Source organism: Carettochelys insculpta, chromosome 1 (assembly GCF_033958435.1).
Source record: "Carettochelys insculpta isolate YL-2023 chromosome 1, ASM3395843v1, whole genome shotgun sequence".
NCBI lineage: Eukaryota > Metazoa > Chordata > Testudines > Carettochelyidae > Carettochelys > Carettochelys insculpta.
In genome coordinates this window covers 382,915,121-382,929,311 of record NC_134137.1, presented here as the reverse complement: position 1 = coordinate 382,929,311, position 14,191 = coordinate 382,915,121, and the positions used below count along the sequence as shown (strand labels likewise).

General features: G+C 49.4%; 1 protein-coding gene across 8 annotated transcripts in view; it reads left to right on the top strand.

Moving 5' to 3' along the window:
- GOLGB1 (golgin B1) overlaps nt 1–14,191 on the top strand; it is a 164,583-nt gene that overhangs the window by 116,229 nt on the left and 34,163 nt on the right. For all 8 annotated transcript variants that reach the window (XM_074976917.1, XM_074976958.1, XM_074976942.1 and 5 more), the window contains 2 exons: nt 3,621–3,799; nt 7,334–7,502. In XM_074976917.1, the coding sequence (XP_074833018.1) occupies nt 3,621–3,799; nt 7,334–7,502 (348 nt within the window). The remainder of the gene's footprint in view (nt 1–3,620; nt 3,800–7,333; nt 7,503–14,191) is intronic.

The following is a 14,191-nucleotide window of genomic DNA, read 5'->3' as shown; positions in this document are numbered from 1 at the left end:
AAGCACTAAGATATAACTGCATTTGCTCCAACCCCTCTGACAGAGACACAAACCTACAGGATCTCTACCAAGCATTCTTGAAACTGCAGTACCCACCTGAGGAAGTGAAAAAACAGATCAGCAGAGCCAGACGTGTGCCACGAAGCCCCTTACTACAGGACAAGCCCAAGAGAGAAACCAACAGAACACCACTAGCCATCACCTACAGTCCTCAACTAAAACCTCTACAGTGCATCATCAGGGATTTACAACCCATCCTGGACAATGATCCCCCACTTTCACAGGCCTTGGGAGGCAGACCAGTCCTTGCCCAGAGACAATCTGCCAACCTGAAGCAAATCCTAACCAGCAACTATACACCGCACCACAGTCACTCTAACTCAGGGACCCATCCATGCAACAAACCTCGTTGCCAGCTCTGCCCACATATCTACCCCAGCAACACCATTACAGGACCTAAGCAGATCAGCCACACCATCATGGGTTCATTCAGCTGCACATCTACCAATATAATTTATGCCATCATGTGCCAACAATGCCCCTCTGCTATATACATCATACAAACTGGACAGTCTGTATGTAAAAGAATAAACACACACAAATCAGATATCAGAAATGGCAATATACAAAAACCTGTAGGATAGCACTTCAATCTCCTGGGCCACACAGTAGCAGACTTAAAAGTAGCTATCCTACAGCAAAAAAATTTCAAGACCAGACTCCAAAGAGAAATTGCTGAGCTACAATTCATCTGCAAATTCGACACCTTCAGCTCAGGATTAACCAAAGACTGTGAATGGCTGGCTAAATACAAAAGCAGCTTCCCGTCTATTGGTGTTCACACCTCCAGACCAACTGCTGGTAGTAAGCCTCATCCTTCCTGACTGAGCTAACCTTGTTATCCCCACCCTTGCTCTGGCTTATTTATACCTGGCCCTGCAGATTTCCATGACCAGCATCTGATGAAGTGAGTCTTTGCTCACGAAAGCTCATGCTCAAAACTTTTCTGTTAGTCTATAAGGTGCCACAGGACCCTTCGTTGCTGCCTTGGATACGTTCTCTAGCTAAAGTGGTATAGTAGAATGCCAAACAAAACCTTGTGGACCAAACCAAACAAGAAGCCACGGGAGGTCCAGATCAAGAAGAAAAAATGGTGATGGGCAGGCCATATCCTGCGTAAAGACTGTGAGGAATGTATCACGAGACAATCATTAGAGTGGAATCCAAAGAGAGAGAGGAAAAGGGGACATCTCAAACAAATGTGGCAATGAAGCTTCCTAGACAAAGTAGAAGCAACTGGCTTAATGTGGGATCAAATTAAGACTATCTCTAAGGATCGCAAGAGATGGAGAATGACTGTGGAAGCCCTAAGCTTCCCTAGGAGACCAAAGGATTAATCATACATCTAGGAACAAACAATGAAGGCAATACATACAGGATGGGGGACTCTATCCTAGAAGCAGTTACTCTAAAAAGCACTTGAGGGTGGTAGTGTGTAACCAGCTAAGTGTGGGTTCCCTGTGCAGCTTGGTTGGGAGTTGAAGCTAGACACATTCTAACTGGAAATAAGGTATAACTTTTTAATAGTGAGGGTAGTTAACTATTGGAACAACTTAGTGGTTCCCAAACTTTTCGGCATCATGCCCCGCTTTAGATTTTTGAAAAAATCTCACACCTCCCCACCTCTTCTTTACATTCATCTAACCCCCCTTTTAACAAAAAATTCAATTCATAACTTAAAATAAACACAAAATCTTGATACAAAAATGTTATTTAAAAATAAGCACAGGTAGTTTTTCTGGGCCCTCTGGGGGTGCCTGGTGCAGCCCCCTCTGGCCATCTGTTGGAGATCTATGCCAGTTGCCAGAGCTGCCCATGCCAGCCACACACCCGCCTGAGACCTATGCTTCCAGAGCCACAGCTGGCCACCTGAGCCCCACACTGCCAGAGCCAGCCGCCCGCTCCAGCTGCCAGAGCCGCCTGTCCAAACTCCATGCTGCCAGGGCTAGCTGCCCGACTTCCAGTCCAAGCTGCCCAAACCCATTGCTGCTGGGGCCAGCCACCTGAGCCCCACGCTGCCGGGGCCAGCCACCCACCTTAGCTGCAGGCTAGCTGCTTGATGTGCCCACCGAAGCCCCATGCTGCCAGGGCCAGCTGCCCACCCACCAACCCGAGCTTCCTGAACACCACGCTGCTGGGGCCAGCCATCCGCCTGCCAGCACAAGCCCCTGCACTGCCAGGGCCAGCCACCCACCAGCCAGCTGCACAAGCTCTCCGTTGCAGGTGCTAGCCACCAGCCTGAGCCGCCTGAGCCCTGCGATGCAGGAGCCAGCCACCCAAGCCCTGTGAGTCCCACAAGCCAGCTGGCCGCTCAAGCCCCTCCCCTCCTACAAAGCCAGGCACCACCAGCCCCCGGTTCTTACACTGTCCTTGTCACCTGAGCCAGGCACTCCCAGCCCCACCCCTCCTAACCCCTCCTCCTCTTCCTCTCCCTCCCCCTTCAACGCACACTCTCTCACCTTTGCAGGAGGCAGCTAACTTTATGTGGGTCTTTGCCGGCTGCCTACTTCTTGTAGCACCTGTGCAGGGTCACTCACGTAAATGGCAGGGGCTGAGAGCCAGAAGCAAAGGCCGGCTCTTTCTTCAGGTGGAGGAAAGTATAGGGGGGTTGGATTACCTCATGACTGCCCTGGAATTTCTTCACAGCCCCCGCAGGGGGGCATGCCCCTCCCAGTTTGGGAGACCATGTACTAAGGGCTGTTGTCAATTCTTTAGCAATTTTAAAATCAAGATTGGCTGTTTTTCTATAAGATGGGCTAAATTGTAACAGGAATTAATACGGGGGAAGGTCTGTGTATTGTTAGACAGGAGGTCAGACTAGATTATCACAAACTAAATGTCTCCTAATCTGTGCAGCTGCATAGCAGCCTAGTAAGCACTGTACAGATGCTCAAGTCTGCAACAGAGAGAAATGCCTTTCCCCCAGCTCCGACCTGCAGAAGCTGAAGGAGACAGGTGTCTCTCTCTGCTGGCTCCAGTCCCCCACCCTCGACCTACTGTGGCCAGGGGACAGGCACCCCTTATGTTTTCTGTAAAATGAGCACTTGGGCAGCCCTGATCCCAACCCCATGTTCCAAACCTCTCAGTCCCACCCTCACCATATGAGTTTCGTTTTATGTATCAACATGAAGGTGATGTCACAAGTCATCTCCATATTGGATATAACAAAATTCATTCTGCACACAAGGCGGTAAGGAAATTAGAGGGAACATTGATCACAGTGATCTTTTCTGGTCTTATAATCTGTGACTAAATAACCAGCAGTCTTTGGCCACAGGTGAGCTGGGAGCCAAAGTTTGGGACTTACTGCTTTGATCTTGTGCTGGATGGCCAGTTCACCAGCCACGAGGCCATTGTTCTGAGCAGCTTTTTAGCAGGCTTTGTACAGTAAGCAATGGCTCACTACATATGATCGGCCTGCCTGCCAGATGTGACCATCTTCTCCAATTGCCATAGTGAAGCACGTTAAGAGTTTCTGTAAATAATTAAAGTAAATATTGCCTGCCTATTTAGCTGCAGTTACAGGATTTGTCATTCTGCTGTTTTCTCTTTGGTTATAGTTGACAGAGCTGAAGAAGCTTCAGCAGCAGTACCTGCAGATTTGCATGGAAACAGCTGAGATCTCTCACTTAAAGGCTCAACTGCAGGAGTATCGAATGGAGGCTGAAAAACAGCATTGTCTCCAAGAACAGTTGAGGCAGGACAGCATTTCCTGCCAACAGGAACTCTACCAGCTCAGGTGAGAACAACCCTTCTGCAGACTGGTCCATACTGGTAATCTAGTTAAGTCAAGATTTGGGGGACCCATTGACTGGACATGACTGTGTTGTCAGATGCTACCAGCGTGGTGCTCTGCTCTCTCCAATGTTGGTATCGCTCGGCTGCGTGCGTGTTCCCTCTGTGCGCTGCCCCAGCTCTGCAGATAGCCGACACAGCAGACCCGAAGAGAACCCCCAATGACCACAGAGTCTAGTAAGGTGCGAAGGCACGTCGGCCAGGTTTATTGCCGTACTGGACACAATAGTAGTTCCCTGTAGACTTCTTAGTCTAAGTCAGGGCATACTACAAATATGCACCCATGGTCAATGAACTCAGCTCAGTCAGTGGCAGGACTTTCCACTGCCCCCTCGGCCAGACCCAGACCACATCCCAGAAGTACATTCTTATACACAGGTACAAACAATTTACCCATCACTCCTGACGTATTGAGGTACAACACTTCTAGGTGCCGCCTCTCACCTTGTACATGTTGGTTCGAACAAAACAACTCTATCCATCATATTACCCTTTTGCCCCTGTCATTGGGATGGATTGGCCTATTCTTTCTTATCTGTGGAATGTTCCGGGGTAGGGTGTTCTGGTACCATGTACCTACTTCAATATGCTAGGTAGATATGTTTATGCGCCATCAACCCTCTTCTTGCCAACTTCTGTGAGTAATGCATTCCTTTAGCTCACAGCTGCACTTTGCTTTCTGTTAGCAAAGTCTTGACCATTACTTTGGTTCAGGCCTAAGGCCTCATATTGGGCCTGTACTTACTACAGACTGGAGCATGAGATCAGGTCCCTACACCAGCATTTATTCGTTATGTGAAACTGCCATTTTGGAGTCAACCGATGGTTCTTTTAAATTTAATTTTAAATTTAATTTAATAGTGGTGACTAGTATTCCATGTTGAATGTATAACTGCCCCTTCCAATATTACACCTAATTTGTGTAGTACTGAAATGTGGGAGCAAATTTCTCCCTCCACCTACCTGGTGATCAGCTGCCTCTGAGGCACAACAGTGCATCAGATTGTTAACCTGATTTGTGTTACCACAGAAGCCATTCTTGTTCATGGGAATAACTATTTTTTTATTTTATTAATTTGATGCCATATCCATGCTGTTGTCATCCTTAACAATGGCAGTCCATAAATATTCTTACAGCAGTCTGTTCTGCCCCATGGAGCTAAAATTAACCAGTTAGAGAGAATACTGTGATTTACCTCTCACCCCTGCCTTGAAGGTTGATATAAGTCACGTTTGTGACAATCTAGTCAAAGCTGTCTGAAGACTTAAGGGAAATATATTATCAAAACAAAAAAGCAGTCCTGTAGCACTTTAAAGATGAACAAAATAATTTATTAGGTGATGAGCTTCCGTGGGACAGACCCACTTCTTCAGATCATAGCCGTACCAGAACAGACTCAATATTTAAGGCACAGAGAACCAAAAATAGTAATCAAGGTTGACAAATCAGAAAAAATATTATCAAGGTGAGCAAATCGATAGCAGAAGGGGGGCAGGAAGTCAAGAATTAGGTAAAGCCAAGTATGCAAAAGAGCCCGTATAATGAGCTAGAAAATTCCTATCTCGGTTCAAACCACATGTAAATGTGTTGAATTTGAATATAAGAGTTCAGCAGCCTCTCTTTCCAAGCTGTTGTGAAAATTCCTCTTCAGTAAAATGCAGACTTTCAGGTTATTAACAGAATATCTCACTCCATTAAAGTGCTGGCTGACAGGTTTGTGAATCAGGAGTGTTTTCATGTCTGTTTTATGCCCATTAATTCTTTATCTAAGAGAGTTTGAAGTCTGTCCTATATAAAAAGCATGTGGGCATTGTTAGCACATGATGGCGTATATGATGTTAGTTGAGGAACATGAGAATGTGCCCATGATTCTGTGAATAACCTGGTTAGGTCCAGTGATGTTATCTCCAGAATAAATACGTGGACAAAGTTGGCAGCGGCCTCGTTGCAAGGAAAAGTTCCAGGATTGGTGTTTCTGTGGTATAGACTGTGGCTGCTGCTGAGAATCCTCATAAGGTTGGGAGGTTGTCTGTAGGAGATAACAGGCCTGTCAGCTAGGGCCTTCTGGAGTGTGGCATCCTGATTAAGGATAGGTTGTAGGTCTTTAATAATGTGTTGCAGTGGTTTGAGTTGGGGGCTGTAGGTAATGAACAGTAGTGTTTTGTTCTTGGCGTTTTTGGGGCCTATCTTGGAGTAGCTGGTCTCTGGGTATTCGTCTGGCCCTGTTGATTGTTTTTTATTTCTCCTTCTGGGTAATTCAGGATTATGAATATTTGGTAGAGATCTTGTAGTTTTCAGTCTCTGTCAGTAGTATCAGAGCAAATGCGATCGTACCTAAGGGCTTGACTGTAAATAATGGATCTAGTTGTGTGGGCAGGATGGAGGCTAGAACTGTGTAGGTGAGTACAGCGATCAGTGGGTTTCTGGTACAGTGTGGTGCCGATCAGGCCATCCGTGATTTGTACTGTAGGGTCCAGGAAACGTATCTCTCGCGTGGAGTAGTCGAGGCATAAGTTGATGGTGGGGTGCAGATTGTTAAAGTCTCTGTGGAATTCTTCTAGAGTCTCTATATCCTGGGTCCAAATCATAAAGATGTCATCAATGTATCATGAGTAGAGGAGGGGTAATAGGGGACAAGAGCTGAGGAATCATTGTTCCAGGTCAGCCGTAAATATATTAGGGTATTGTGGGGCCATGCGGGTATCCATAGCAGTTCCACTAATCTAGAGGTATAATTGTCCCCAAATCAGAAATAATTGTGGGTGAGAACAAAGTTACAGAGGTCAGACACCAGATTTGGCTGTGGTGACATCAGGGATGGTATTCCTGATTGCTTGCAATCTATCTTCGTGTGGAATATTAGTGTACGGAGCCTCTACATCCATGGTGGCAAGGATGGTGTTGTCAGGAACTTTTCCAAAATTTTGAGGAGTAAGGGGACTTCGAAGTACTGGTGGGTGTGCCACAGCTAGATGCGTGCCGGTACTTGGAAGTTTAAAACTTCGACGTTGTCACGGGGGGAGGGATTTTGCTTAATGAAGTGCTGCCTGTGCACGGCAGCACTTCATTAGTAAACTCCCAACACTCTAATTACCATCCTTCCTTCAAAGGAAGGTGGTAGTGCAGACACAGTCATAGACTTCTTTTGGTGTTAGTGTGGGGGTCGAGAGAGTCAGACTGTTGTTCATAAGTGTGTTTGAAGAATTCCTTTAAGTTGTGTTACGTAAGTTTAAAGCAGTGAATATGCTGCAACCCCCAAGCCAATGACAAAATAACTTTCTCAACCTGTTTAAATGAAATTGGCCACTGTGTGAATTGGATATCTCTGTCTGTAAATAGCAGTATCTTATTGCAAGAAAACTTCCTTCTGTCATAGGTTAACTGCAGGGAGTAATGAGACTGTTCCCCTGCAAGGGACTATGTATGACATTTTGTAGAAACTGCCACCTATGATCTCTACTATATGTTGTTTTGCAGACAAGAGAAGACCACATGGGAGGTGCAGAACAGGAGAGCAAAAGAGCAGTACTTAATGGCCTTGGCAGACAAAGATGAGCAGCTGAATCACTTGCAAAGGATTGTGCAAGATTGTGTAAAGTCACCCCTGGCCAAATCACAGATAATAGAAGAGCAATACCAAAGGCAGGTGAGCATGGATGGAGTTCCCTTCTTATTTACAACGGAATGGGAAGCTTGGAGTTCAGTCAGGTGTGGTCAACAATCTGAAAGCAGGTATGTCAAACACAGAGTGAAAAGCGAAAGTTCTTCAAGTAGTGTCCCCGGGGGTGCTCCATTCTGGGTGTTGGTGCATCCTCATGCCACCACTCGGTCATTCTTCCATAGCCATGGTGTTTCGCACTGCACGTGCACCGAAGCATCGCCACCTCATGCTGTCTGGCGCACAGGCTCCTTAGTTCCTTCTTTACAGTCCTTGACTGCAGGTGGAGACTCCTTACTCTCTGCAAAGAGAACGAAGTTTAATTAGCTAGTTTAATAGTACCCTTAGCCGTTACCCTAGTCCAAGTTCTTGTCCCTTGTTCTATTTTACAAAAAAATATTAAATTTCAACTGCATCACTACCATGCCAGGTTCCCCTGGTTTCAAACAGTATGCCACATGTAATGACGTGATGCCTACCTTTCATGGCCACTCTTTGTGTGCTAAGTGCCTCAGCAAAGGCCATCGGACGCAATCTTGAGTTCACTTCTTGAGTCTGGCAGTGAGAGCCAGAAAAGACCGAGCTAATCAGTGCAAGGCTTTCCTATATGAGAATTCTTTACAGCCACCATCCCTGGACGTGGCAGTGGCTAAGTCAGCAACCAAGGGTGAGGACCCCAAACATTCCCCAGCCTCTAAAGGGTCTCTTGCAGTTTGTCCTGTCCCTCTTCAGCCCATTCCTTGCCTCTGGCGACATCTGTACGGGCCACGCCAGAAGGAAGAACCGTCCCGGGCTCCCCAGCACTGTCCCCACCGGCATTGCCAAGCTGGGCACATTCGGTGCCCAAACAAATATCTATGGCATTGACTTCTTCGGCACTGATGATGCCCTCAGCACCAGCAAGTCCTTTACCAGCCAAGATGAAGTGGACCACTCCTACGTCTGTGCCTACCACTGCACACTCTAAAAAGCAGCACCGCTCATGCTGCCCCCACAAGCAAGCACTTTGTGGAAGTCCAGAACAGATGTCCCTCCCCACTCGTGATCGTCAGGGGAGATGGCATGGCACCACCATAGGCATGACGGGTCATTGATACCCTCCATGCCTCAGGGACTGGCACCATGGGACTCAACACCCTTTTCCGCACTGGTCAGTCACTGGTGCAGTTCATCACCTCGGTTGCTGGCTTCACCATGCCAATCCCACCATTCATCATCGTTGTTTGTCTTGCAAGCTAGACCACCTACACCAGGTGCCAGACCTGACAGTGCCAGTGTCATTTTGTCATAACATTCTAGCCCTGTTCACCCGTTGCAGGATGCCCCACCAGTCTCAGCCACCGGACCATACCATCCTCCTCCATGATTCGATTCATCCATCATTACTCCCAGCTGAAGCAACAGTGGGCCTCTTGGTCCAAACCAACATGGCCATGACGTACTCAGCTGGTACCGTATTCAGAGTTGGAGTTGCGCCTGCCATCGCTGCAGCCCTAGATTTTTAACCAAGTCACCCTGGGAGCATTACACTACATCCCGCAGTCCTCCCTACCACACTGTGAGTGACTATCACCATTACTACAAATTACGGAGATACTGTCATTTTACCTCATTCGTATTGCTCTGCAGAATACAGGCACTGCTCACCTACATGGGCTGGTGAATTTCAGGAAGCCCTTTTATCACCATGTGTTTCTAGAGTGAGTAGATATTTTGATTGTAGAAGCGCCTCTTCATCACAGCATTCGTCCCCAAGTGTCACCTGGACAGCATGTTACCACTATGACCATCACCATCATCATTACCCTCACACACTGTACTACTCCAGGTCCCAATTACATCCATCGCCCCACTGCTACAACAGTCCCACTAGGAGTCACTCCCAGGCACCCCCCGCTGTATGACAACACCAGCCACCTCTCTAGGCAACACATTCCAGTGCGTCACCATCCTCCTGGTAACTGGTAATTTCAGACCATTGCTCCTTGTTCTGCCATTTGACACCACTGAGAACAGTTTCTCACCCTCCTCTTTAGAGCTCCCCTTCAGGAAGTTGAAGGCTGCTATTAAATCACCCCTCAGTCTTCTCTTCTGTAAACTAAACAACCCCAAATCCCTCAGCCTCTCCTCATAGGTCATGTGCTCCAGCCCCTTAATCATGTTTGTTGCCCTCCACTGAACCTTCTCCAGCACATCCACATCCTTGATATACTAGGGGGCCCAAAACTGGACACAGTTTTCCAGATGTGGCCTCACCAGTGCCAAACAGAGGGGAACAACCACTTATCTAGATCTGCTCGCAATGCTCCTCCTAAATGCACCCTAATGCGCCATTAGCCTTCTTGGCTACAAGGGCATACTGTTTATTCATATCCAGCCTTTCATTCACCATAACCCCTAGGTCCTTTTCCTCTGTAGTGCTGCTTAGCCAGTCAGTCCCCAGCCTATAACAATGCTTAGGATTCGTCCGTCCCAAGTGCAGCTCCTTGTTGAACCACATCAGATTTCTTTTGACTCAGTCCTCCTATTTATCCAGGTCACTCTGAGTCCTATCTCTACCTTCCAATGTATCTACCTCTCCCCCTAGTTTAGTGTTGTCTGCAAACTTGCTGAGGATGGAATCCAGTCCCTCATCTAAGTCATTAATAAATATGCTGAACAACACTGGCCCCTGAACTGAGCCTTGGGGCCCGACCATCAAGCCAGCTTTCTATCCATCTTATAGTCCATGGATCTAATCCGTACATCCTTAACTTATGTGCAAGAATGTTGTGGGAGACTGTATCGAAAGCTTTGCTGAAGTCAAGGTATATCACATCCGCTGACTTCCCCATGTCCACAAAGCCTGTTACCTCTTCATAGAAGCTAATCAGATTAGTCAGGCAGGACTTCACCTTCCTAAATCCACCTTGGCTACTTTTGATCACTTTCCCCTCTTCCAAATGCTCCAAAATGGATTCCTTGAGGATTCCCTCCATTATCTTTCCAGGGATTGAGGTAAGGCTGACTGGTCTGTAGTTCCCTGCATTGTCCTTCTTTCCTTTTTTAAAGACGGCACTACATGTCTTAAAAAAAAAAAAAAAAAAAAAAACACAAGAAGAAACAACAAGCGGGATGGAATTCAGTCCAGTCCTAGTAACAAGCGGAGCACCGGAGGCCAGGAGCCTAGGGCCATTAGCCCTCCTGCCGCAGCAGGCTATCCGAGAGGGGGAAAACAGCACAGAGAAGGTGCTAAGTACCCCATTAACAACTAAAAGACTCACCAACAATGTCCTCTTCAGGATTCAAGAAATGTGAGTCTTGCCGAAAGGCAATGCCAGTGTCTGATGGGCACAGTCACTGTATAAGGTGCCTTGGGGAGTCCCATGTCACGCAGAAATGCTCCTTCTGTGCAAAATTAACAGCCAGAACAAGGAAGGACAGGGAGATGCGGCTTAAAATGCTGCTATTCGACAAGGCCCTCCAGCCAGATGTGCCGGAGCGGCCGCAGCAGGAGGGACCCTCCGGAGCCCATAAAAGGACAGCTGCCTCCCTCACCCCATCAGCGCAAAAACGGAGGAAAGTCTCCCCAACCCGATCCCTGCTGGCAGCAACAGCAAGCGGGATGGGAGGAGCGCACAGCCCCCAGCTGCAGCAACAGCTGATCAGCGGCAGCACGGAGAGCCACGTGGAGGTGGCTCAGCCTCCAATGATCAAACAGCTGCCCCGCACCACAGGCAGGGCGGCGGCTAAACAAGCGCTGGTACCGGCGGCACCGCAGGCAGCGGCACCGACCCCCAGGGAACCGGCGGTGCAGAGCGCACAGGCACGCAGCCTGCAGGCACCGGAGGACACCGCCCGCGTGGCACCGCCCAAGAGCGTGCCGAGCGTGGCGCGGACGGGGCCGAGATACCCTGCACATCAGGGAGCGGAGCCACCCCCTCAAGGGAGGGGGAAGGCTGCACAGAAAACAAGGCACCGCAGCCCCTCTCCAGACAGGGCTGCAGAGTTGCTTTCTCTCAGCCCTCCGCTCATGCCGTGGACTCCAACTAGAAGGCAGGGGTCCCCCCTAGCCTACCCGGAGCCCCCGTCTCCATTTTTACAACCAGCCTCGCCCTGGCTGGGACCACCCTCACCCTTTTTGGGGTTTGAGCCGCTGGAGTACTATCACAAATCGCTCTCTCCAGTGTCCCATGTCTCTCGACGATCTCGCTCCCCCAGACGCAGGGGGTACGCACCAAGGGAGTGGTCCAGGTCACCTTCCCAAGAACAGTGCCCATCCTGCCATGGTCGTCCCTATCACGCGGGGCATAGACACCACCGGCATTCTACCAGGGAAAGATCCCCACAGAAGGTCCCGTATCCCCGAGGGCAATTGCGAACGGGGACAGAGACTCAAGTATCTCAGGGGGAACTGGTTATGGAACCCCGAGATTTTCCCTCGCAAGCTTCCAGCGAGCGGATGTACCATCACCAACAGGAACCGGAAGGGTCCAGAGAGGCATATCCTAGTGGTTCCTCGCTCTCCTCCCTGGACGAGGCTACAGCCCCGGGGGACGTCCATCCTCCGGACGATCTCAAACAGTTTCAAGAGCTGTTTAAGATGGTGGCCTTCACGCAAGGCATCCAGACAGCAGAGGTGCAAGAGAAACACCATAAGCTCCTCAAAAATCTGAGACCTCCGGCCTCCTCCAAAATAGCAATACCACTTGATGAAGCAATCTTGGAGTCCGCCACTACGATATGGCAGACCCCTGCGACTATTCCGCCTGTCCACAAGAGAGCGCACAAGAAATACTTCGTGCCGGCGAAGGGCATGGAGTTCCTGTTCAGCCACCCACAACCAAATTCCTTGGTGGTAGAGTCGTCGCAACAAAGATCAAAGACGTCTCAATTCAAGACAGGGGGAACAGACAAAGATGCCAAGAAGGTAGAGCTGTTTGGCAGAAAGGTCTACTCCAGGCGACGTTCACAACAGAGCCGTGCGTCCTCGGGGCAGGGCCAAAGGCCACAAGTTTGACACACAGATCCAGGGCTGCGCCATCACTACCATCGCACAAGGTCATCCGAAGCTGTTATTCCACCATCGCCTCCGACCATTCTATGACCAGTGGCAAAGGATCACCACAGACAAATGGGTGCTGGAGATCATAGCCACGGGGTACGCCATCCCCTTCCAGTTGCTCCCACCGCCACGACCTCCACCCAGGCCCCACGTCCAGGAGGCCTCCCACGTAGCAAGGCTCAAGCCGGAGGTAGACCATCTCATGCTCATAGGGGCAGTGGAAAGAGTGCCGGAGCAGCTGCAAGGGAAAGGGTTCTCCTCGAGGTACTTCCTCACGGAGAAAAAGACAGGAGGCTGGAGGCCCATCTTAGATCTTCGAGGCCTCAACCGGTACCTGCGCAAGCAACGCTTTCGGATGATCACAATCGCCTCCATCCTTACGGCACTGGACGATGGAGATTGGTTCGCAGCCCTCGACTTACAAGACACGTATTTTCACATAACTATCCATCCGGCTCACCGACAATTCCTCCGGTTCATGGTAGGCAAAGAACATTTTCAATACAAGGTCCTACCGTTTGGCCTCTCCTCGGCCCCCAGAGTCTTCACCAAGACCTTGGCAGTGGTGTCAGCCTACCTGCACAGACGGGATATTTATATTCCTGTATCTGGACGACTGCCTACTCAAAGGGGCCTCGAAGGAAGAGGTACTACGCATGATACGCGTCACAGCAGGCACATTCTCTTCGCTCGGCCTGGTTATCAATCTGGCAAAATCAAAGATAGACCCCACACGGGACATAGAGTTCATAGGGGTACGCATAAATTCTATTACAGCAAGAGTGTATCTACCAGAGACACGCTTTCGGGCCATCGGCTCCGTCGTGCAAGTCATCACCTTCAGCCCTACGGTGCCGGTTCTGACGTGCTTACAGCTGCTGGGCTACATGGCAGCAGCGACGTTCGTAGTACAGAACGCCAGGTTACACATGCGCAGCATGCAGCACTGGCTGGCGAGCGTATACAAACCGGCAGCACACACCGTTCACAGGGTGGTGTCGCCCACGACAGAGGAGCACAAATCCCTGCCATGGTGGGTAAACCCCAAGAACATGCTAACAGGGGTACCCTTCCACCAACCACAAATATCGGTTTTTCTTACTACAGATGCCTCCCACATAGGGTGGGGAGCACACATGGGCGAAGAGGTGACGCAAGGACTGTGGTCCTCCACGGAACAGTCACTGCACATAAATAATGGAGCTCAGAGCAGTGTTCAACGCCTACAGACACTTTCAAGACCATATACAAGGCAAAGTAGTCGGGATCAGTACAGACAATACCTCCACCATGTTTTATATAAATCGGCAAGGAGGAGCTCGGTCCCGTGCCTTATGTGCGGAAGCAGTCCGGTTGTGGAACTGGTGCATCGCCAACAATATAACCTTGAAAGCCTCGTACTTACCAGGCGCTCACAATGTGAAGGCAGACCAGCTGAGCAGGCGTTTCGCACTCACGCACAAGTGGCATATCCTTCCCAATCTACTACGACCAATTTTTTTACGCATGGGGCTTTCCCCAGATAGACCTGTTTGCCACTCAACACAACAAGAAGTGCCCACGATTCTGCTCCAGGGCAGGACTGGGACGGGGGTCCCTGGGGGACGCATTCGCGATCTCCTGGAGGGGCCCC